Raw genomic sequence first — 22,190 nt, 5'->3', positions numbered from 1 at the left:
TACCTTTGTGTTTTTGTCACCAAAGTGGATAACCTCACATTTATCCACATTATACTGCATCTGCCATGCATTTGCCCACTCACCTAACCTATCCAAGTCACCCTGCAGCCTCTTGGCATCCTCCTCACAGTTCACACCGCTACCCAGCTTAGTGTCATCTGCAAACTTGGAGATCTTACACTCAATTCCTTTATCTAAATCATTGATGTATATTGTAAATGGCTGGGGTCCCAGCACTGAGCCCTGCGGCACCCCACTATTCACTGTCTGCCATTCTGAAAAGGACCCGTTTATCCCGACTCTCTGCTTCCTGCCTGCCAACCAGTTCTCTATCCACGTCAATACATTTCCCCCAATACCACGTGCTTTAATTTTGCACACCAATCTCTTTTGTGGGACCTTGTCAAAAGCCTTTTGAAAGTCCAAATACACCACATCCACTGGTTCTCCCTTGTCCACTCTACTAGTTACATCCTCAAAAAATTCTAGAAGATTTATCAAGCATGATTTCCCTTTCATAAATCCATGCTGACTTGGACCGATCCTGTCACTGCCTTCCAAATGCACTGCTATTTCATCTTTAATAATTGATTCCAACATTTTCCCCACTACTGATGTCAGGCTAACCGGTCTATAATTCCCAGTTTTCTCTCCCTCCTTTTTAAAAAAATGGTGCTACATTAGCTACCCACCTGTCCATAGGAACTGATCCAGAGTCGATAGACTGTTGGAAAATGATCGCCAATGCATCCACTATTTCTAGGGCCACTTCCTTAAGTACTCTAGGATGCAGACTATCAGGCCCTGGGGATTTATCGGCCTTCAATCCCATCAATTTCCCTAACACAATTTCCTGACTAATAAAGATTTCCTTCAGCTTCTCCTCCTCACTAGACCCTTGGTCCCCCAGTATTTCCGGAAGATTATTTGCGTCTTCATGAAGACAGAACCAAAGTATTTGTTCAGTTGGTCTGCCATTTCTTCGTTCCCCATTATAAATTCACCTGACTCTGACTGTAAAGGGACCTACGTTTGTCTTCACTAATCTTTTTCTCTTCACGTATCTACATCTCCACATACCTCTGGATTACTAGTCCAATTACATAACCACTATGCTACTGTATCCCTTATTAAATCCACAGGATACTCGGATTGTGCCAGTTAGATCCAGTCAAAGTGTCTGTTCAATTGGTGTTTCACTGATATCATATCAGCTTGAAAACATCCTTCAAGGCATTCCAGAAGAATTTTCCGCATTAATTTGGAATGGCTTCTTTCATTTGAGCCCTATGGCGGGCAGTTGCTATTAGCCCATAACTGAAAGGTGTTGGCGGGCTTAACTTTCAGCTTGACTGGCCAATCCCTGGACCGGAGAACTGCGGGAAGACTAGAGGTCAAATCTTTGGCTTTGTTTCTAGTTGGGCTTACGCTAGCTCAGTCTACAGAAATCTGATATGAAAGAGAGAGCTCTCCTTAAGGTTAGCACCAAGTGATTTCAGAAATTTCCTCATCAGTACAGTGAATTTATCCCACTAACAGTGTGGCTTTATTATATTCTGTTAGGAGGAATATTATGAAATGGATCAAAATTACTTGTAAACTTTATGCTGTTCGTTCATATGTTTAAAAAAAAAACAGCTTACAGGTTTACATTAGATTTCATTTCACTGGAGTATTCAGCAGTCCACCTTCGAAGCTGGGAGAAGCACACATGAGGACATGTGTGAAGTTAAATCTTCAAATTCTGCTTTTTTTTTTAAGACCTGCAAATTGGGGAAATTCTTGATTTAAAACTGATTATTTTAACTCTATAGTTAGTCAATGGATCATTTTCACTGTATTTGGACGTGGATGAAATATACACTATAACCACCATCAGTACAGGAAATCGAGGCAGCTTTCCTCAGCCACCTGCCTCTCAGCCTTTTCCCAAAGAGTATAAGGACGATTTTAATGTTGGTAAGTGAACGTTTAATAAGATTTTAAACCACTATCATTTGTTGTGTGTGTCCAAGTTATATATAGTCATCATCATAGGCAGTCCCTCGGAATCGAGGAAGACTTGCTTCCACTCTTAGCATGAGTTTTTAGGTGGGATGTACAGTCCAATACGAGAACCACAGTCTCTGTCACAGGTGGGACAGATAGTCGTTGAAGGAAAGGGAGGGCAGGGAGCCTGGTTTGCCGCACGCTCCTTCCGCTGCCTGCGCTTGATTTCTGCATGCTCTCGGCGACGATACTCGAGGAGCTCAGCGTCCTCCCGAATACACTTCCTCCACTTAGGGCGGTCTATGGCCAAGGACTCCCAGGTGTCAGTGGGGATGTTGCACTTTATCAGGAAGGCTTTGAGGGTGCCCATGTAACGTTTCCTCTGCCCACCTTTGGCTCGTTTGCCGTGGACGAGTTCCGAGTAGAGTGCTTGCTTTGGGAGTCCCGTGTCTGGCATATAATAGATACTATATATATAGCAGGATAAATAACAGTACCACAACTTTAAAGTAGTTTGTACTCCGCACACTTTGGAGTAAGGCATAGATGGGCTCTGAGGAAACCCTGATATTAAACACACACATGAAAATGTCATTCTTCATGAACTTCACACAAAATTGCAGGACCTGTACAATTGTGAGCGCTTGTATTTTCCACAGCTTAAGGTTCTTTGCTCCTGGCCTTGGACCTCTCTCTTATTGCCAAAGTTTGGAACAAAGTCTCCAGCCATACTAATTTTAGTTTTTGAACAATTCAGTGATCAGTGGAATCTGAGTGTTACTTCGAATGAATTTTGCAAGACCGCTAAATACTAAACCTAGTACAACACTTGTCCAGTAGACCTATTCACATGTCTTATTAAAAAGCAGTTAATACCCTTTATTTTACCATCACCTTCTAGAATTCAGCACTCAAACATTTAATTCCCATCGGGATTAAATGTTCAAAAGTGTTTGTATCTAGTTTTATAATGTATATTTTAACTTTGGTACTGAATTGTTATAAGAGATTAAACTTTTATTTGCAAGAGTAAATAATTATGTTGTACTTGTGATATCTTGGACGAATTTTTTTCTGTAACTAACTGAAATAGAAGTTTTATTAAGATTCCCATATATAACTGATTAAGACAGTTTATTTGAATATATATTGCTAATAGAAAATTTATACTTACTGGTATTTTTAAGCATATTTAACAGTAACCTTATTGCTTCATGATTCGGCGGTCATGCAAACTATTGCAAAATTTTACCCCATTATGTTTATTCTTCCTCTAGTTTACCCCACTAATTTTATTAAAATCAATACCTGGTTTTATCAATCCAATTTGGAGGCTGAGCTCAAAATTGTTTTAAACTGTTTAACATGACCATTTAAAAAAAATAAAGAGTATTATATTTTAAAATGTTACATTGAAATGTTCCAAATCCCATATATACGAGCCGCAGGATTTCCCGTGCCATAGCTTGCCACAGAAATTGGTATTGCCAAGGTGATCATAGTGAAAAATTACAAAAGCTGGTTTAAATGTGACTAGTGATCTGATTTATTTAAAAGGTCAAAGTCCTAAGCTTGTACTAGATGCTGCAGAACATAGGCCAGTGTTGTTGTTGTGCATTTTTACTTTCTCTTTCAAACAATTATAATGTATTTTTTCCATTGGTGTGGAGTTGGCATGGATTTGGAATGCTGGATGTTGATATGGATAAGAGTTTCAAAAACCAACTTAATCTTGTTTTTCAAATTGCCTGTGATTCAGAGATTCCACCATTCAGTGAAGCACCTAATTTTGCTGACCAGACTGGAGTGTTTGAATACTTCATAAACTACAAAGACCCTGGTGAACATGTGTTTACTCTGCGCCAGGTCGTAACACAACGACCTATAACTTGGGGAAGTGATGCTGACCAAGCAATTACTGTTATTGGTGACTATAAGTGGTAAGGATTAATTTTTTTAATTAAAATATTCAAATATATGAATGTAAATAGTACAAAAGCAAAATGCTGTGGATGCTGGAATCTGAAATAAAAACAGAGAATGCTGGAAATCTCAGCGGGTCAGGCAGCATCTGTGGAGAGAAAAACAGAGTTAACGTTTCAAGATGCTGCCTGACGTGTTGAGAATTCCAGCATTTTCAGAATGTAAATAGTACTTTGTTTGCATCCATAATCTTTTTGATTTGTAAATTCACAAAATTTCATTGGAGTGCAAGAAACGTTCAAGTGCCAATCACACAGCAACATTTTTAAGCCTCACTATGTCTCGGTGAGTTGACTTGTCCTGATGCAATGGAGGCCTCGTGAACTTGCTCGTCGAGCAACCATCTGCCACTATATCGATCTTTAGTCAGTCAATTCATTTTTTTTAATGGTCTTAAGAGCCAGATTTTGGTCATAAACCATTTTTTAAAATAAGCAGAGAAAGTTTAGGAAATGTTTGCCGAAGAGAAAAGGGATTAGCATAAATTAGATAGAAAAAAGTTTTTTAAAAAGAATGGGGAGCAAGGGTAAGCAAGAAAGAGTAACCACGAGTGTTCAAACTTAATTTAAAAATATTTGTAGGTTCGCTTTTATATTCCAGTAATAAAACAGCTCCTACTGACACTATTGTTGACTTACTTCTGTAAGACAGTTTTCAGTTTTTGTGGTAAATGGCAACTGTCATTTTTCAATGGATTACAATGATGACCTATCACAAATAATACGTGGATTGATGATACCATCTGTCAGGTGGACCTCAGTTAAGTGATTGCAGTAAGATTGAATTACAGTGGTGTTGAAAATTAGGTGCTATTACTTGCAGTACACTGGATGTATTCAGTAAATTAAATGTCAGAGATCGATGGATAAAAAGATTTGAGTTCCTTGAATATCTATTACAACAGAAGGGCAGGAGAGAACATGTGTTACGGTGTTGTATTTGGGCAGCATGCACAGCAGTTTGGGGTAGAGAAGAACAACTAATTGATGCAATTTTTTTCTCCCAAAGGGTTTGCACACCTCGGTGAACCATAGTAATGGGAGGCAATATTTGAACCCTGAGATTAAATACTGGGGAAATGTTTTAAGCATTTTACTATTTATGTTTTTGGATTTTTGCACTAGCTATTTCCTTGGGTTCAGTGTCACCGATCACTCTTGTAAGCAGACCTCATATCCCTTATGACTTGGAGTGTGCTTTTACACGCCCAATATCTAGTTAAATATAGCAAGACCCAACGATCTAACATCTCTCGTTACTGCCTTCTGGTTCATTGGAATGTATCTGATTAAAGGCCTCAAACTGACTGCATTCTGTCTGGAATTCATCCAAAATATACAACAGAATGAAACTATTTTTCATAACTGCATTTAGGTGATCAGCCATTTACAGGATCCCAAACTACATTTACATGCACAAATACTGTTATCAAATAAGTACTGTAAATGGCCCCATAGAATGCTTGTAATTGAATTGACCCATTGATCTGACTTTCAGAAACTTGTATTTGCAGGAAATTAACATTTGCCCAGCCTTCCATCAGGGACGTTGCTGGGCAAAATTACACTAATGGCCCTGCACTCAACAGACATTAGCATGTTAAACAATCCTGTTGTCCACAGGAGCAGCCTTCAGCTCACATTGATGTATTCTCTGCAGCCTGCAGAAATGGCGAGTAGTAACCAATTTTAACCCTGCATGCCCTTTGATTAGCAAGAAAGAATCCAATAAATCATCGCACTAAATTGTCACATCATGTAGAACTGATTTTTGGCCCGATACTTAAAAAATCTATTGAGTTCTGCTTATTGCCATTGTTAAAAGCACTGGCTTGATTTAAGCTGAATTTACTAAGATGCACGCATATAGCTAAATAAAGGTGGAACGTTTGAAGTGATGCAAGAGTTATATCAATGATTTTTAAAAATATTGAAACCTGTACTTGAGAAATAATCTGTAGCATACAATAATAGTTTGTGCCCTTGATACAACCAGCAGCAGCAGCTGAATTATCAACAAAAATCCCAATAGGTAGCTATACTGGTTTATACATGTCTTTAAATCAGATTATAGTTTTGAGGCAATTACTGACCTTGTTTATTTTAGTTGACAGATGGTAACTATAATCTTTTTGTCTAGGAAAGACCTGAAAATAACTTGTGATGTACTCATTGAGACAGCCAACACTGGAGGTGTGTTTATTGCTGGAAGGGTTAACAAAGGAGGTGAAGGTATTCGACACGCTGAAGGCGTGTACTACTGGATCTTTGCAGATGGAATGTACAAAGTTACAAATGACCTCCGTAAGACATTTTTTTCCAATATAACTTCACACTTCTGTTACAGTTGAGCTTATTTATATTTAAGAAAAGATGTTTCTTTACATCATTTTAAGAAAATCTTGTTGATAAAGGGCTCCTGAGGTATGGGAAATGGTCCACGTTGTCCAATGCCTCGCAGTGGATCTTGATGACTGGGGGGCAGTGCTGTGCAACAAGGACAGGCTGGTGGAGGACCTTTGTCTTACAGATGTTTAGCATAAGGTCCATGCTTTCTTACGCCTCAGTAAATATGTTGACTATGACTTGGAGTTCAGCCTCTCTATGTGCGCAGACGCAGGCGTCGTCCGCATACTGTAGCTCGACGACAGAGGTTGGGGTGAACATAAGAATTAGGAACAGGAGTAGGCCATCTAGCACCTCAAGCCTGCTCCGCCATTCAATAAGATCATGGCTGATCTGGCCGTGGACTCAGCTCCACTTACCCGCCCTCTCCCCGTAACCCTTAATTCCCTTATTGCTTAAAAATCTATCTATCTTTGACTTGAAAACATTCAATGAGCTAGCCTCAACTGCTTCCTTGGGCAGAGAATTCCACAGATTCACAACCCTCTGGGAGAAGAAATTCTTTCTCAACTCGGTTTTAAATTGGCTCCTCCGTATTTTGAGGCTGTGCCCCCTAGTTCTAGTCTCCCCCACCAATGGAAACAACCTCTCTGCCTCTATTTTGTCTATCCCTTTCATGATTTTAAATGTTTCTATAAGATCACCCCTCATCCTTCTGAACACCAAGGAGTAAAGACCCAGTCTACCCAATCTATCATCATAAGGTAACCCCCTCATTTCTCGAATCAGCCTAGTGAATCGTCTCTGTACCCCCTTCCAAAGCTAGTATATCCTTCCTTAAGTAAGGTGACCAAAACTGTACGCAGTACTCCAGGTGCGGCCTTACCAATACCTTATACAGTTGCAGCAACACCTCCCTGCTTTTGTACTCCATCCCTCTCGCAATGAAGGCCAACATTCCATTTGCCTTCCTGATTACCTGCTGCACCTGCAAACTAACCTTTTGGGATTCATGCACAAGGAGCCGGGTGCAGTGGCGCGCGCCTGTGATCCCGCAGCTGGGTGGCTGAGGCTGCAGGATTGCTCGAGGTCAGGAGTTCTGGGCTGCTATCGCCTGTGCCGATCGGGTGTCCACACTAAGACCGGTATCCACATGGTGGTCCTCGGTTAACCTGGGATCACCAGGTCTGATGAAGAGGGGTGAACCGGCCCAGGTCGGGAACGGAGCAGGTCAAAGCCCCCGTGCGGGTCAGTAGTTGGGTCGCACCTGTGAATAGATGCTGCAGTGCAGCCTGGCCAATACAGTGAGACCTAAAAGAGTTTCATGCACAAGGACCCCCAGGTCCCTCTGCACCGCAGCATGTTGTAATTTCTCCCCATTCAAATAATATTCCCTTTTACTGGTTTTTTTCCCCAAGGTGGATGACCTCACACTTTCCGACATTGTATTCCATCTGCCAAACCTTAGTCCATTCGCTTAACCTATCCAAATCTCCTTGCAACCTCTCTGAGTCCTCTACACAACCTGCTTTCCCACTAATCTTAGTGGCATCTGCAAATTTTGTTGCACTACACTCTGTCCCCTCTTCCAGGTCATCTATGTATATTGTAAACAGTTGTGGTCCCAGTACTGATCCCTGTGGCACACCACTAACCACTGATTTCCAACCGGAAAAGGACCCATTTATCCCGACTCTCTGCTTTCTGTTCGCCAGCCAATTCTCTATCAATGCTAATACATTTCCTCTGACTCCGCGTACCTTTATCTTCTGCAGTAACCTTTTGTGTGGCACCTTATCGAATGCCTTTTGGAAATCTAAATACACCACATCCATCGGTACACCTCTATCCACCATGCTCGTTATATCCTCAAAGAATTCCAGTAAGTTAGTTAAACATGATTTCCCTTTCATGAATCCATGCTGCGTTTGCTTGACTGCACTATTCCTATCCAGATGTCCCGCTATTTCTTCCTTAATGATAGTTTCAAGCATTTTCCCCACTACAGATGTTAAACTAACCGGCCTATAGTTACCTGCCTTTTGCCTGCCCCGTTTTTTTAAACAGAGGCGTTACATTAGCTGCTTTCCAATCCGCTGGTACCTCCCCAGAGTCCAGAGAATTTTGGTAGATTATAACAAATGCATCTGCTATAACTTCCGCCATCTCTTTTAATACCCTGAGATGCATTTCATCAGGACCAGGGGACTTGTCTACCTTCAATCCCATTAGCCTGTCCAGCACTACCTCCCTAGTGATAGTGATCATCTCAAGGTCCTCCCTTCCCACATTCCTATGACCAGCAATTTTTGGCATGGTTTTTGTGTCTTCCACTGTGAAGATGGAAGCAAAATAATTGTTTAAGGTGTCAGCCATTTCCACATTTCCCATTATTAAATCCCCCTTCTCATCTTCTAAGGGACCAACATTTACTTTAGTCACTCTTTTCCGTTTTATATATCTGTAAAAGCTTTTACTATCTGTTTTTATGTTTTGCGCAAGTTTACCTTCGTAATCTATCTTCCCTTTCTTTATTGCTTTTTTAGTCATTCTTTGCTGTTGCTTAAAATTTTCCCAATCCTCTAGTTTCCCACTAACCTTGGCCACCTTATACGCATTGGTCTTTGATTTGATACTCTCCTTTATTTCCTTGGTTATCCACGGCTGGTTATCTCTTCTCTTGCCGCCCTTCTTTTTCACTGGAATATATTTTTGATGCGCATTATGAAAGAGCTCCTTAAAGGTCCTCCACTGTTCCTCAATTGTGCCACTGTTTAGTCCTTGTTTCCAGTCTACTTTAGCCAACTCTGCCCTCATCCCACTGTAGTCCCCTTTGTTTAAGCATAGTACGCTCGTTTCTGACACAACTTCCTCATCCTCAATCTGTATTACAAATTCAACCATATTGTGATCACTCATTCCGAGAGGATCTTTTACGAGGAGATTGTTTATTTTTCCTGTCTCGTTACACAGGACCAGATCCAAAATGGCTTGCTCCCTTGTAGGCTCTGTTACATACTGTTCTAAGAAACAATCCCGTATGCATTCTATGAATTCCTCCTCCAGGCTACCCACTGCGATTTGATTTGACCAATCGATATGTAGGTTAAAATCCCCCATAACTACTGCCGTTCCTTTTTCACATGCCTCCATTATTCCCTTGATTATTGACCGCCCCACCATGAATTTATTATTTGGGGGCCTATAAACTACGCCGACCAGTGACTTTTTCCCCTTACTATCTCTAATCTCCACCCACAATGATTCAACATTTTGTTCATTGGAGCCAATATCATCCCTCACAACTGCCCTGATATCATCCTTTATTAACAGAGCTACCCCACCTCCTTTCCCTTCTTGCCTATCTTTCTGAATCGTCAGATACCCCTGTATGTTTAATTCCCAGTCCTGGCCACCTTGCAACCATGTTTCTGTAATGGCCACCAAATCATACCCATTTGTAATTATTTGTGCCGTCAACTCATTTACTTTATTTCGAATGCTGCGTGCATTTAGGTAGAGTGTTTGCATCCTCGTTTTTAAACCATGATTTTTAGTTTTTACCCCTTGGACCTGGCCTGGAGACGACGAAGGTTGAACAGGTTCCCTACGGGGCACAACAGACATGATTTTTACAGCGTGACAGCTACAGGGAAAATGCAGGGAACAGCACCAGCCCTTAGACATTAATGACGAGATTCAACACCGCCTCCAGTGCAGCTTTCGGCTGCCTGAGGAAAAGTGTGTTTGAAGACCAGGCCCTCAAATCTGCCAGCAAGCTCATGGTCGACAGGGCTGTAGTAATACCCGCCCTCCTATATGGCTCAGAGACATGGAGCATGTACAGTAGTCACCTCAAGTCGCTGGAGAAATACCACCAACGATGTCTCCGCAAGATCCTACAAATCCACTGGGAGGACAGACGCACCAACGTTAGCGTCCTCGACCAGGCCAACATCCCCAGCATTGAAGTACTGACCACACTTGATCAGCTCCACTGGGCAGGCCACATTGTTCGCATACCAGACACGAGACTCCCAAAGCAAGCGCTCTACTCTGAACTCCTTCGCGGCAAATGAGCCAAAGGTGGGCAGAGGAAACGTTACAAGAGCACCCTCAAAGCTTCCCTGATGAAGTGCAACATCCCCACTGAGTCCTTGGCCAAAGACCGCCCAAAATAGAGGAAGTGCATCCGGGAGGGGGCTGAGCAGCTCTAGTCTCATCGCCGAGAGCATGCAGAAATCAAGCACAGGCAGCGGAAACAGCGTGCAGCAAACCAGTCCCTCCCACCCTTACCCTCACCGATTATCTGTCCCACCTGTGACGGGGACTGCAGTTCTCGTATTGGACTGTTCAGCCACCTAAGGACTCATTTTTAGAGTGGAAGCAAGTCTTCCTCGATTCCGAGGGACTGCCTATGATGATGATGATTAAGAAAATTACTTCCCTGTTCATTCACTCTCCACCCATAAAATGAATAGGTCATAATCCAAGAGGGTGAGAATAGCAGTACTCAGACTTTAAAGAGATTCCTGCAGTAGCCGGGAAAGGATGTCATTCCCCCCCCCCGCCCGAGTTCATCATTGCATTTAAGGTCCTTTTTATGAATGGCATCTTGGCCCTCTTTTTCACCCATCATCAGTTACAGCCCCCAGAAAAGATTTAAAAACAAAAACAGAAAATGCTAGCAATGCAAAGCAGATCCAGCAGTATCTCTGAAGTAAAAATGGTATGTTAATGGTTTGGCTGTAAATTGGTTCTTCAATACTTTAATATTTGCATGAGTCCTGCACTGTTTACTTTTAGTCCTCTTGCTGTATTTTAAGACAGCTATCACCATTGTCTTCTGGCTTCAGGGTGCATTTTTATTTTTCACGTACTTTGAAACTTCCTTAATCTAAAGCTGAAGATCTATTTGATAGTTAATGATAGCAGCTGGGTTCAGGGCATCTACATCCTGCTCTAGGTCTTATTCGGCAACAGATCCATAATCTGTACTTATCTCCCAATTGCCTATTCCAGGGCTCACTGTGAATGCTTGAACTGCTCGAAAGTGATCTTGATAGAAATAATGGTATTTTTCAATCTGTACAAACCAAGGAAAGTATAAATGGCTCAGATTAGACTGAGAATTGAGTGTGAAACATGAAAGTAATTCTCCAACAAAAATCCTATCATGTTCTTTATTATTGACAGATTATTATCTGATGGTCACCGCAAACTTTAAGTGTCTGAGCAACTACTTCAGCAATAAAAACTAAGAGGACATTATTCATTTCTCCCTCTGAAAGCATCTCAACTGATGCATGAATCAGAACTCTCTTAGATATTTGTTCTTCCTTGTTCACTGGCTATGTGAACACGGACACTCAACACATAGGGGTGAAAATTGCGCTCGGAGGCTTTATTTGGATGAACGCCTCTGACCCAAATCTTCTTAACGAAAATACCTGGTGGTCATGGAGGCCTTCATTCGCTGTGCAGCATACGGGGAAATGACTTCCCCGTACGTACGCAAATGCTGGAGTCACGTGGGCTTGGACCACCAATCACTAGGTAGTATTCTCATTGATAAAAATGGGAACTCTGTGTGTGTTCCCACTACTATCAATGAGAAAACCCTACTAAAACAAGAAACTCAGCATAATAAATGTTTTAAAAAACTCACATATTTGAAGTTAAACATAGTTGGCTAAAGTAGACTGGGAAATAGATTAAAGTGTAGGATGGTTGATGAACAGTGGTGTACATTTAAGGAGATATTTCACAACTCTCAAGAAAAATATATTCCAGTGAGGAGGAAAGGGCATAACAGAAAAGATAGCCATCCGTGGCTAACTAAGGAAATAAAGGACGATATCCAATTAAAAATAAGGGCATACAATGTGGCCAAAACTAGTGGGAGGACAGAAGATTGGGAAGCGCGTTTAAAAGCCAACAAAAAATGACTCAAAAAAATGATTAAGAAAGGGAAGATAGACTATGAAAGTAAACTGGCACGAAATATAAAAACAGATAGCAAGAGTTTCTACGAGTATATAAAAAGGAAAAGAATGGCTAGAGGACGAGACTGGGGAATTAGTAATGGGAAACATGGAGATGGCAGAAACTCTGAGCAAATATTTTGTATCAGTCTTACAGTTTATGGTAGAGGATACTAACAATATTTCAACAGTGGATAGTCAAGGGGTCTATAGGGTGGGGGGGGGGGGGGAGGAACTTAACACAATCACAATCACTAAGGAGGTGGTACTCAGTAAGATAATGGGACAAAAGGCGGATAAATCCCCTGGACCTGATGGCTTGCATCCTACGATCTTAAGAGAAGTAGCGGCAGGGATAGTGGATGTGTTGGTTGCAATTTACCAAAACTCCCTGGATTCTGGAGTTCCCAGCAGATTGGAAAACTGCAAATGTAACGCCCCTATTTTTAAGAAAGGAGGCAGACAAAAATCAGGAAACTATAGACCAGTTAGCCTAACATCTGTGATTGGGAAAATGTTGGAGTCCATTATTAAAGAAGCAGTAGCAGGACATTTGGAAAAGCAACATTCGGTCAGGCAGAGTCAGCATGGATTTATGAAGGGGAAGTCATGTTTGACAAATTTGCTTGAATTCTTTGAGGATGTAATGAACAGGGTGGATAAAGGGGAACCAGTGGATATGGTGTATTTGGACTTCCAGAAGGCATTTGACAAGGTGCCACTTAAAAGGTTACTGCACAAGATAAAGCTTCACGAGGTTGGGAGTAATATATTAGCATCGATAGAGGATTGGCTAATGAACAGAAAACAGAGAGTCGGTATAAATGGTTCATTCTCGGGTTGGCAATCAGTAACCAGTGGGGTGCTGCAGGGATCACTGCTGGAACCCCACAAATCTATATTAACGACTTGGAGGAAAGGACTGAGTGTAACGTAGCCAAGTTTGCTGATGTTACAAAGATGGGAGGAAAAGCAATGTGTGAGGAGGACACAAAATATCTGCAAAAGGACAGACAGGCTAAGTGAGTGGGCAAAAATTTGGCAGATGGAGTATAATGTTGGAAAGTGTGAGGTCATGCACTTTGGCAGAAAAAAAAATTATTATTTAAATGGAGCAAGATTGCAAAGTGCTGCAGTACAGCGGGACCTGGGGGTACTTGTGCATGAAACACAAAAGGTTAGTATGCAGGTACAGCAAGTGATCAGGAAGGCCAATGGAATCTTGGTCTTTTTTGCAAAAGGGATGGATTATAAAAGCAGGGAAGTCGTGCTACAGTTGTACAGGGTATTGGTGAAGCCACACCTGGAATACTGGTACAGTTTTGGTTTCCATATTTACGAAAGGATATACTTGCTTTGGAGGCAGTTCAAAGAAGGTTCACAGGGTTGATTCCGGAGATGAGGGGGTTGACTTATGAGGAAAGATTGAGTAGGTTGGGCCTCTACTCATTGGAATTCAGAAGAATGAGAGGTGATCTAATTGAAATGTATAAGATTATGAGGTGGCTTGATGGGGTGGATGCAGAGAGGATGTTTCCACTGGTAGGGGAGACTAGAACTAGAGGGTATAATCTTAGAAATAAGGGGCCGCCCATTTAAAACTGAGCTGAGGAGAAATTTCTTCTCTGAGGGTTGTGGATCTGTGGAATTTGCTGCCTCAGAGAGCTGTAGAAGCTGGGACATTGAATAAATTTAAGACAGAAATAGACAGTTTCTTAAACGATAAGGGAGTAAGGGGTTATGGAGAGCGGGCAGGAAAGTGGACCCGAGTCCATGATCGTATTAAATGGCGGAGCAGGCTCGAGGGGCCATATGGCCTACTCCTGCACCTATTTATGTTCTTATGTTCTTAACTATCCAAATATTGATTGGGACAAATAAAGTGTGAAGGGTATAGAAGGTGCGGAATTCTTAAAATACATTCAAGAGAACTTTTTTAGTCATTATGTAACAAGCCCAATACGAGAGGGGACGGTTTTGGATTTCATTTTGGGGAATGAAGCTGGGGTGTTAGTGATCTCATTGAGGTGTACAAAATACTGAGGGGCCTGGATATAGTGGATAGCAAGGGCCTATTTTCATTGGTGGAGGGGTCTATTACGAGGGGGCATAGTTTTAAGGTGGTTAATGGAAGGTTTTGAGGATGGCTTCTTTACGCAGAGGGTTGTGGGGATCTGGAACTCACTGCCTGCAAGAGTGGTGGATGCAGAAACACTCACCACATTTAAGAGATGCATGTTCAGCCATGAACTCATTGAGTGGCGGTGCAGGCTAGAAGGGCCGAATGGCCTACTCCTGCACCTATTTTTCTATGTTTCTATGGTTGGATGGGCGGGACCTAGAGCTGGTAATTGGGATCAGACTGAATAACCTCTTGTTGGCCGGCGCAGATATGATGGTAAATACTGCAGGGAATAGAATATGGCCAGGGAGATCTCCTGGACTAGTTTCAATCGCCTGGATGGGTCAGAGAGGAATTTTCCCAGATTTTTTCCCCCAAATTGGCCTGGGTTTTTTATCTGGATTTTGCCTCTCACAGGAGATCACATGGCTTCGGTTGGGGTGGAGTGTAGAATGTTTCACATGGCTCCGGTAAGGGGTGTCGCAGTTGTGTGGGCTGGATGCTCTTTTCCTTTCCGCCTTTGTTCATTGTTCATAGGTTTATATGTAACCTTCAGGGCTGCTGACCGAGGGCCGTGCGTTCTTTCTGCGGACACAATGGGCCGTAATGACCTCCTTCTGCGCTGTAAATTTATATGGGTTCAATTTTCCCCAAAGCATTTTTTTGGCGTAATTGAAGAGTTACGCCCGCTTTTTTTGAGGCTTTAGTACGCCTGTTGGATTTCTTCATTTTGACGCAGCGTAACCCGACCATTAGTTTTGGGGGTGGAGCCTTGATCTGCGCCAAAAAGATCAGGCTGCCATGATAAGCTGGAACACAATGCGAGCTGAGGCTGCAAAGTGAAGCATACAGCCAGCTCCCAACACAATAAAAAAAATTGAAAAACACATAGCAGCAACTTACCTCCAACTCCGCCCAAAGGGCTTGCCGTTCCGGTCCCATTCTCGGTCCCCATTCTCCTGGTCCGGTTCGCTCTCGCTCTCACTCTTTCTTCTTCTCTCTCTTTCTTCTTCTCTCTCTTTCTTCTTCTCTCTCTTTCTTCTCTCTCTTCTCTCTCTCTCTTTTTTTAGTGTGTCAGGGTATCTGCTGCACCGATTTCCTTAACTCTCCGGAAGGTATTTCTGCAGAGGCCACATACGCTGGCCTAAGCACAACTGGAGTAACTCTCAGCTGGCCAAACTTCCTTACATGGCCAGAATTGGCGGGGGTGGCTGCTTATGCCCCCATTTGACTGGAAAAAAAACTGACCTAAAAAAATCGTAACTAACTAAGTTACACTGGTGCAAATTGATTGGGGAAACTGGTCAAAAAAACGGCGCAAATCACTGGGGAACATTGAGCCCAATGTTTCTATGTAATTAAATGGTTTAGAAAAAAGAAATTGGGGTAATTTTTTTAATGGGGTTAAAAATAAACTTGCCTTAATGGACAGGGTTTTTAACATAAAATTGAATGATTAAATAAAAATGTTATTTGTTTTAAAACTCTTATGCTGGTAAAAGTAAGCTATGCACCTGCTTTTACCAGGCGTAAAAGTTTGAAGGACACTCGCTGGGTTCGCCCGGGGATGCAAAGGATCTGTCAAGAGAAATCTTGACCGGTCGGAAAAGCTGGTTTTCGACGCATGCACATCTCGCCCCGAAAACCGTCTTTTGCTAGGCTTCGCTGGGTCCGTGCGCACTTCGTACGGACCCAGCGAGGCCAGGATTTTCGGCCCATTGAGGCCTCACTGTAAATCAATAATGGAGCCCTCGTTTTTAAGAAACTTTTTAAAGGAGCATTGAACTTGCCTCAGTTTGTGAGCTATCCTGATTACCTGGTGAGACTGTTTGTCAATCAGCCCTGGTGTCAATGGGGAGTGCACTGCGTACTTCAGCACCAATGTAGATTCTAGCCTGAACACTGTCATCAGTCAAAGCAAATGATGAGACATTGAGGAACATTGCCTGGCTTGAGGGGAAAAAATAATTTCTGTAGTTCCAAGTGCATTTGACTATGATTCCATTAATGTTTCTAAATTTAGGCCCCAAGAGATCTGCAAATGCTAATTTTAGCTAGGACTCCATCTAGGAACTGTTTAGTACAGTTTTACCAACCTTGTTTTTGGAACTCAGTATGATTTTCCTCATTTTTAAATGTTTTCAGCATCTATCTATAAAGTTCACTTAGGATAGATTGGGTGTATTTCTTGGCTCTTTGTGTGAGCTGTTTGTCCTCCAGTTTTCTTCAAAAAAAGCAAAGGTTTTATAAAACCAAGACATCAAATACTAGGGAAAGTCATGCATGACTTTTATGAGGGGTCATATTCTGAAATTGAGACTATCCTGTGGTTCTCCCAGAGAATGTATTGATTTGAAGGTAAATTACATTTAAAGAATAAAGAATATAACAAAAATAAATTTATCAAGCAGTTCTTTCTTCCTTCTTTTCCCCCACATTTCCTGCGCAGGTTTTTTACCGACTGTGTTCAGCAAGCGGGTCAGGTACAGCACAGGCTGGGAGCAGAATAAAAGCAATGTGTTTTCACACAATCTTAGAGGAACACTTTCTTTTTACACCAATGAAATGTCTCCATTTGCTGCACCAGCTATTATTGTGGCCTATAATTTAGTTTATCTAGGGACTCAACCCACGATATGAGCTGGTTAGACTGCACAACTTATTTTAAACTTTTAAAATGTCTGAGATTACTTTACCTCCTGAATCCAAATTAGATTAGATCCCAGACCCCAGCTTAAGACCGCCTATTTCCAACTCGGTAACACTGCACGTCTCTGCCCCTGCCTCAGCTACTAAAACCCTAATCCATGCCTTTGTTACCTCGAGACTTGACTATTTCAACACACTTCTGGCTGGCCTCCCACATTCTACCCAACGTAAACTTGAGGTCATCCAAAACTCGGCTGCCCATATCCTAACTGGCAACAAGTCCCGTTCACCCATCACCCTGTGCTCACTGACCTCCATTGGCTCTCAGTTAAGCAACGCCTTGATTTCAAAATACTCATCCTTGTTTTCAAATCCCTCCATGCCTCACCCCTCCCTATCACTGTAATCTCCTTCAGCTCCACAACCCCCTGAGATATCTGCACTCCTCAAATTCTGCCCTCTTGAGCATCCCTGATTATAATCGCTCAACCATTGGTGGCCATGCCTTCAGCTGCCTTGGCCCTAAGCTCTGGAACTCCCTAAACCTCTCCGCCTCTCTACCTCTTTCCTCCTTGAAGATGATCCTTAAAACCTACCTCTTTCTGCCCTAATTTCTTCGTGTGGCTCGGTGTCAAATTTTTGACTTCTAATATTCCTGTGAAGCACCTTGCGACGTTCTAATGTGTTAAACATGCTATATAAATACAAGTTGTTGTAATCTGAGCAACCTTGTCCCACTGTTACATTTTAGGTTCTACTGACTGGTAATGGCAATAAAGCAATGAATTTCCTTTTTTCCAAAAAAAGTGCCTTTTTTTTAACCCCTCTGTTATTAATGACCCACTAACAAAATCATGGGAATAGAGCTGCTTTAAAACATGTTATTGTAATTACTGACCTTTAATGAAGTGAAACATGGGCATTCTTCCCTTTTCATTCAAAGGATCTTCATCCCAAATACTGAAAGACATTTCTGTGAGCATTAGTTGTTTTTAAATGTAAACTCGAAACTTTTTCAAAAAAAACTAGTGTCTCACAACTGTTTGGAGACAGATTTGGGACTGATATTTGGCAATTGCTGCATTCTTGCAGTAGTTAATGGATTATTTTTATCTTTCAGCTGGTAAAGTTGTGTTGGCTTCAGGTCAGTCGGGTACAGGTGCAGGAAAATGGCATAAGCTCACTCTCATCATTCAGGTAAGTGTAATACAGTTTAAAAAAAATAAATAAAGTTTGCCACTTTTATAGGGCTCAATTTTCCCCGAGCTCGTTTTCTAGCGTACTTATATAAGTTGCACCGCTTAATTAAGGCGGGACATGCTCCAGAAAAAAATCTTTCCTACTTTTGCCGCTGTTTGGCTTCTTCTCTGCAGCTGCGCAGCGTGGCCAGTGGCCTCGGGGGATGGAGCCTGCGTTCTGCACTGGAAAATTTGCCGGGACGTCTGTGCATGCGCGGTGGAGAAAAGTGATGGCCGCGCATGCGCAGTAGCGCTCCGAATTGGCAATCGGCCATTTGTAATGTCCGTGATTCTAAGGCCCTGTCTGATTACGAATATCCAAGTTCCGGGGCTTGAATGTGGAGCAGTCAGCCTGATACTGGCTGTGTCCTTCGCTGCAGATATGAGGAGCCCTCTCATGAAGTGCAATCTTCAGGTCTGGTTACACGTCACCTTTGAATGTGGACTGGCCTCTGCAGTGCGATAAGCCAGGACGGTCATACTGACCAGGGCTGCACTGAACAAACCTCAGCCATGCACCCGAGTCTTATCCAGTCTGCCTCTGAGCTGAGGGCAGTCTCTCGGTGCTGGGCACGACACTGCTGCAGACGTGCAAGGAAATCAGACTTCAAAAGCAGCTGACAGTATTTTATTCTGAAGATTCTTAATCGGAATTTTTAAGAATATAGTCGCGCTGCATCGAAGGATGCTGATTCTGATCTTCTGGAGATCCAAATTTGGTGCTGTTGCTTTTAATTGTGATCAGCCTGGTGCTGCATGTCCTGATAGCTCTGCTGCCTATACTGGAGCTGAGTGTGCAGGGCCAGTTCGCTCCCTCTTGCCTCTAGCCCAGGCCGAGTGGCCTCCCTGTGCACTCTCCCGCCCTCTAGCCCAGGCTGAGTGGCCGCCCGCACTGGCCCGTTGCCTTCCCGGGCAAAGTGCAGAAAGGTGATTTGGAGTTTGATGCTGAAGGCAGGACTTCAATTTTTTATTTCTGCGATAATGATTATTTCTTGATTATTTTATTTGTGCGAAGGAGGGATGGTTTTGCAAGTCTGTTCCCTCTGAGAAGTGGTGTTTCTATTGAATGGATTTTATTTTTCAATGTCTCGTTAGTAGTTTTTGTTTGCAAATGCACTCCGCATTGATTTATTTAACATTGCTAAGGCTTGGTTGGTTCAGGTCCAGGTCCTCTCCGCCCCTATCCCAGGCCAAATGACCTCCGATGTACTTACCTGCACCGATTTCTTTAACTCTCCGCAAGGGTTTTCTTGAGTGGCCACATACGCTGGCCTAAGTAGTAATGGAGTAACTATTAGCTGGCCAAAGTTGCCTAAATGGCCAGAACTGGCATAGGTGGCTGGTTACGCCCCCTTTTGAGAAAAAAAAACTTACCTAAAAAAAAATGTAACCAAGTCAGTTATGCTGTTGCAAATTGATTAGGAAAACTGTGGATTTTTAAGTTGGGCCAGAAAAAGCAGCCAACTCAAAAAAAAAAAAATGGAGCAAATACTGGGGAAAATTGAGCCCATAGATTTCTACGTCCTATACGCAACTCCAAATCTTAACTGTCATTCAAAGGAAAATGAAACCGGGTGAATTTCTGGTGGCTGGCCAATGAACAGAATGCTGATTAATTTTTGTTAACTCTACAATCACTAGGAAGAATTGTCTTGCAATATTTTCAGAATCTGAGTAACCTGAGGCCCATATATTTGGTATTCTGATCTTTGCGTAGGTGATTTATCATTGTAAAGCAACCTTAAAGTGCTAGTTTATCTCTCTCAATATTGATGTCACTATGACCGCTTTGCTTATAAACTAAAGTATTATGAACTAATATCAAAAGTTACATTTGCAGTGTATTACATTAAGGCTTTAACATATCTAAGTAACCGAGTTTAATAATCATTAAGGGAATTGTTTGGTCAAAGTGCCAGCATTGCAAACACCTGTGATTTAGCACGGTTTCCTATCACCTATAATATATTTAGTTTGTTTTTAGCACCGTTTTTATGTGTTTTTTTTTTACATTGTCTTGAGGAGAAGAGAGTGGGTCAAAGAGAATAGTATTTTTTTTAATGTGATTTACTTTCTCTTAGCACATCCCAAAAACATTTCTTCGGGATTAAGCAATTGTTGCTGCCTTTTCTCCCTTTGCTCCTCTCTGGGCACAGTGCTTGAGCAGTTTTAGATTTTCTTTTATTGTTACTGAGCCATTTTGCTGATGATGCCATAATATTTCAATGAAAATGGGCTACAAATAGTTGTGAAATCTGTAGCAAATCTGACAGGAAATAAATCTTTTTTTTTAAGATTAAATAAAAATGAATGTTTGAGGGATTCTGCTCTCCATTTACAAATTTTTAATAAAGTTTGACTTAAAATGTATTAGCAATACACTTTTTATAAAGCACCAGAAATGGTGTATATATAGCTATATTGACTCACTTGGAACAAAACTATTTTAAGGAAGTAATTCACCTTTTAATTTCATTCTCTTTCAGGGCAATTTAGCACATGGACTATTGAATGGCTACCCACTATGGAAAGATGTTCGTGTACTGCAACCATCCAATGGCTGGGCAGCTATTGGAACACGTACCTTTGAATTGGCTCAGTTTGATAATTTTAACATACATGCTAGTTAACTACAAGTAAATTAATTCCTACAAATGTTGAGCACAATGTTCGAACACTCTGCTGCATTTGTAATCTTGGAGTGCCTTAAATGAATAACACCCAAGTCTGATTCTCTGCTATTGTACAATTAAATGTTGGAGGCAGTTACTTAACTACACTTAACAGGGTGCTTAAATATTTCATTGAACTCCGCCTTGCTTTTAAAAATTGTAAATTTACTACTTTACTCTCAAAGCCCCAATACTATGGTAAGTGTTGCAAAACACATGTTACATTTCAACCAAAGACTTGTGGTTAGCTATGTAGTTCAACTATCTGCTCAAATGCATACTAAGAATGAACTGCAGCAAAATGAAGCGATGGTACTCCATCCGTGAGTGTTACAGGAATCCAGTTTGTTGGATGGAAATCTTAATTGATTTAACATCTTAATCCTTGTAATTTCTTTTCAATCCTATGTTTTATAATCAGGCCTTTTCCTGGATTTCCAACTTTGTTTTTTTAACGCAAGCATAACTTACTGATAACACAATAAAGAAATAAATCTTCCAATCACTTTTTTTAAAAATGGTTTTCCTTCAATCAATAAAAATAACTTGATCCAGCTCTTGAAGTGTTATTTTTTTTTGTAGTTGTTGATTTTGATTCTCCGGATCTGGAGCATGTTTTTTATTTTATCATCTGTGGTTGAAGCGTATCCCAATAGCCCAACAATTCTGCATTTTATGGGAGATGGGGACTTTGAGTCCTGCACTTGTCATCACCAAACAATTTGGCTCGGATTTACCTACCCTTGTACCCCTGCCCCAGCTTAGGTTAGGTGATATACTTTTCACAAGTGCCTGACTTGACCTCAGCTGAACCTGGCTGTAATTCTGAGTTCAACTTGTGCAAGTTGCCTGGGTACGTACAGGGATGGACTACTGCCTGGGAATCAGCACGTTTTGCATGTTAAGGGAGGAAAACTGCATTGCTATGATTGTTAAAGCCAGTGGAATACAAATTCTAGATAGCTTTTTGATCTGTCAGAACAGTGACCTCCTCCTCTCCCCCCGCAGCCCTGCTGCACCAAAAGAAAATGACTTATCTAAGATAAATAGAATTTGCTGCCACCAATCTTAAGGGGCAGCCCTGCAACCTCTAAAACCCAGTTTTTGTGGGCAGTCTTTAGATCAGGTGTCCAATCCATAGAAGGGAAGGAGGCCAAATGTGTATCCAATTATCAGCTAAATTGGTGAGACAATCCGATGCAGGAGAG

General features: G+C 41.7%; 1 protein-coding gene across 7 annotated transcripts in view; it reads left to right on the top strand.

The window, feature by feature from the left end:
* Positions 1 to 21,500, top strand: part of galcb (galactosylceramidase b) — an 89,909-nt gene extending 68,409 nt beyond the window's left edge. For all 7 annotated transcript variants that reach the window (XM_070879540.1, XM_070879541.1, XM_070879544.1 and 4 more), the window contains 5 exons: positions 1,815 to 1,959; positions 3,749 to 3,929; positions 6,112 to 6,275; positions 18,193 to 18,269; positions 20,797 to 21,500. In XM_070879540.1, the coding sequence (XP_070735641.1) occupies positions 1,815 to 1,959; positions 3,749 to 3,929; positions 6,112 to 6,275; positions 18,193 to 18,269; positions 20,797 to 20,940 (711 nt within the window). In that variant the 3' untranslated portion in view covers positions 20,941 to 21,500. The remainder of the gene's footprint in view (positions 1 to 1,814; positions 1,960 to 3,748; positions 3,930 to 6,111; positions 6,276 to 18,192; positions 18,270 to 20,796) is intronic.
* Positions 21,501 to 22,190: the final 690 nt, after the last annotated feature.

The sequence above is a fragment of the Pristiophorus japonicus genome, chromosome 4, assembly GCF_044704955.1.
Source record: "Pristiophorus japonicus isolate sPriJap1 chromosome 4, sPriJap1.hap1, whole genome shotgun sequence".
NCBI lineage: Eukaryota > Metazoa > Chordata > Chondrichthyes > Pristiophoridae > Pristiophorus > Pristiophorus japonicus.
This window is presented reverse-complemented; position numbering and strand designations above follow the sequence as displayed.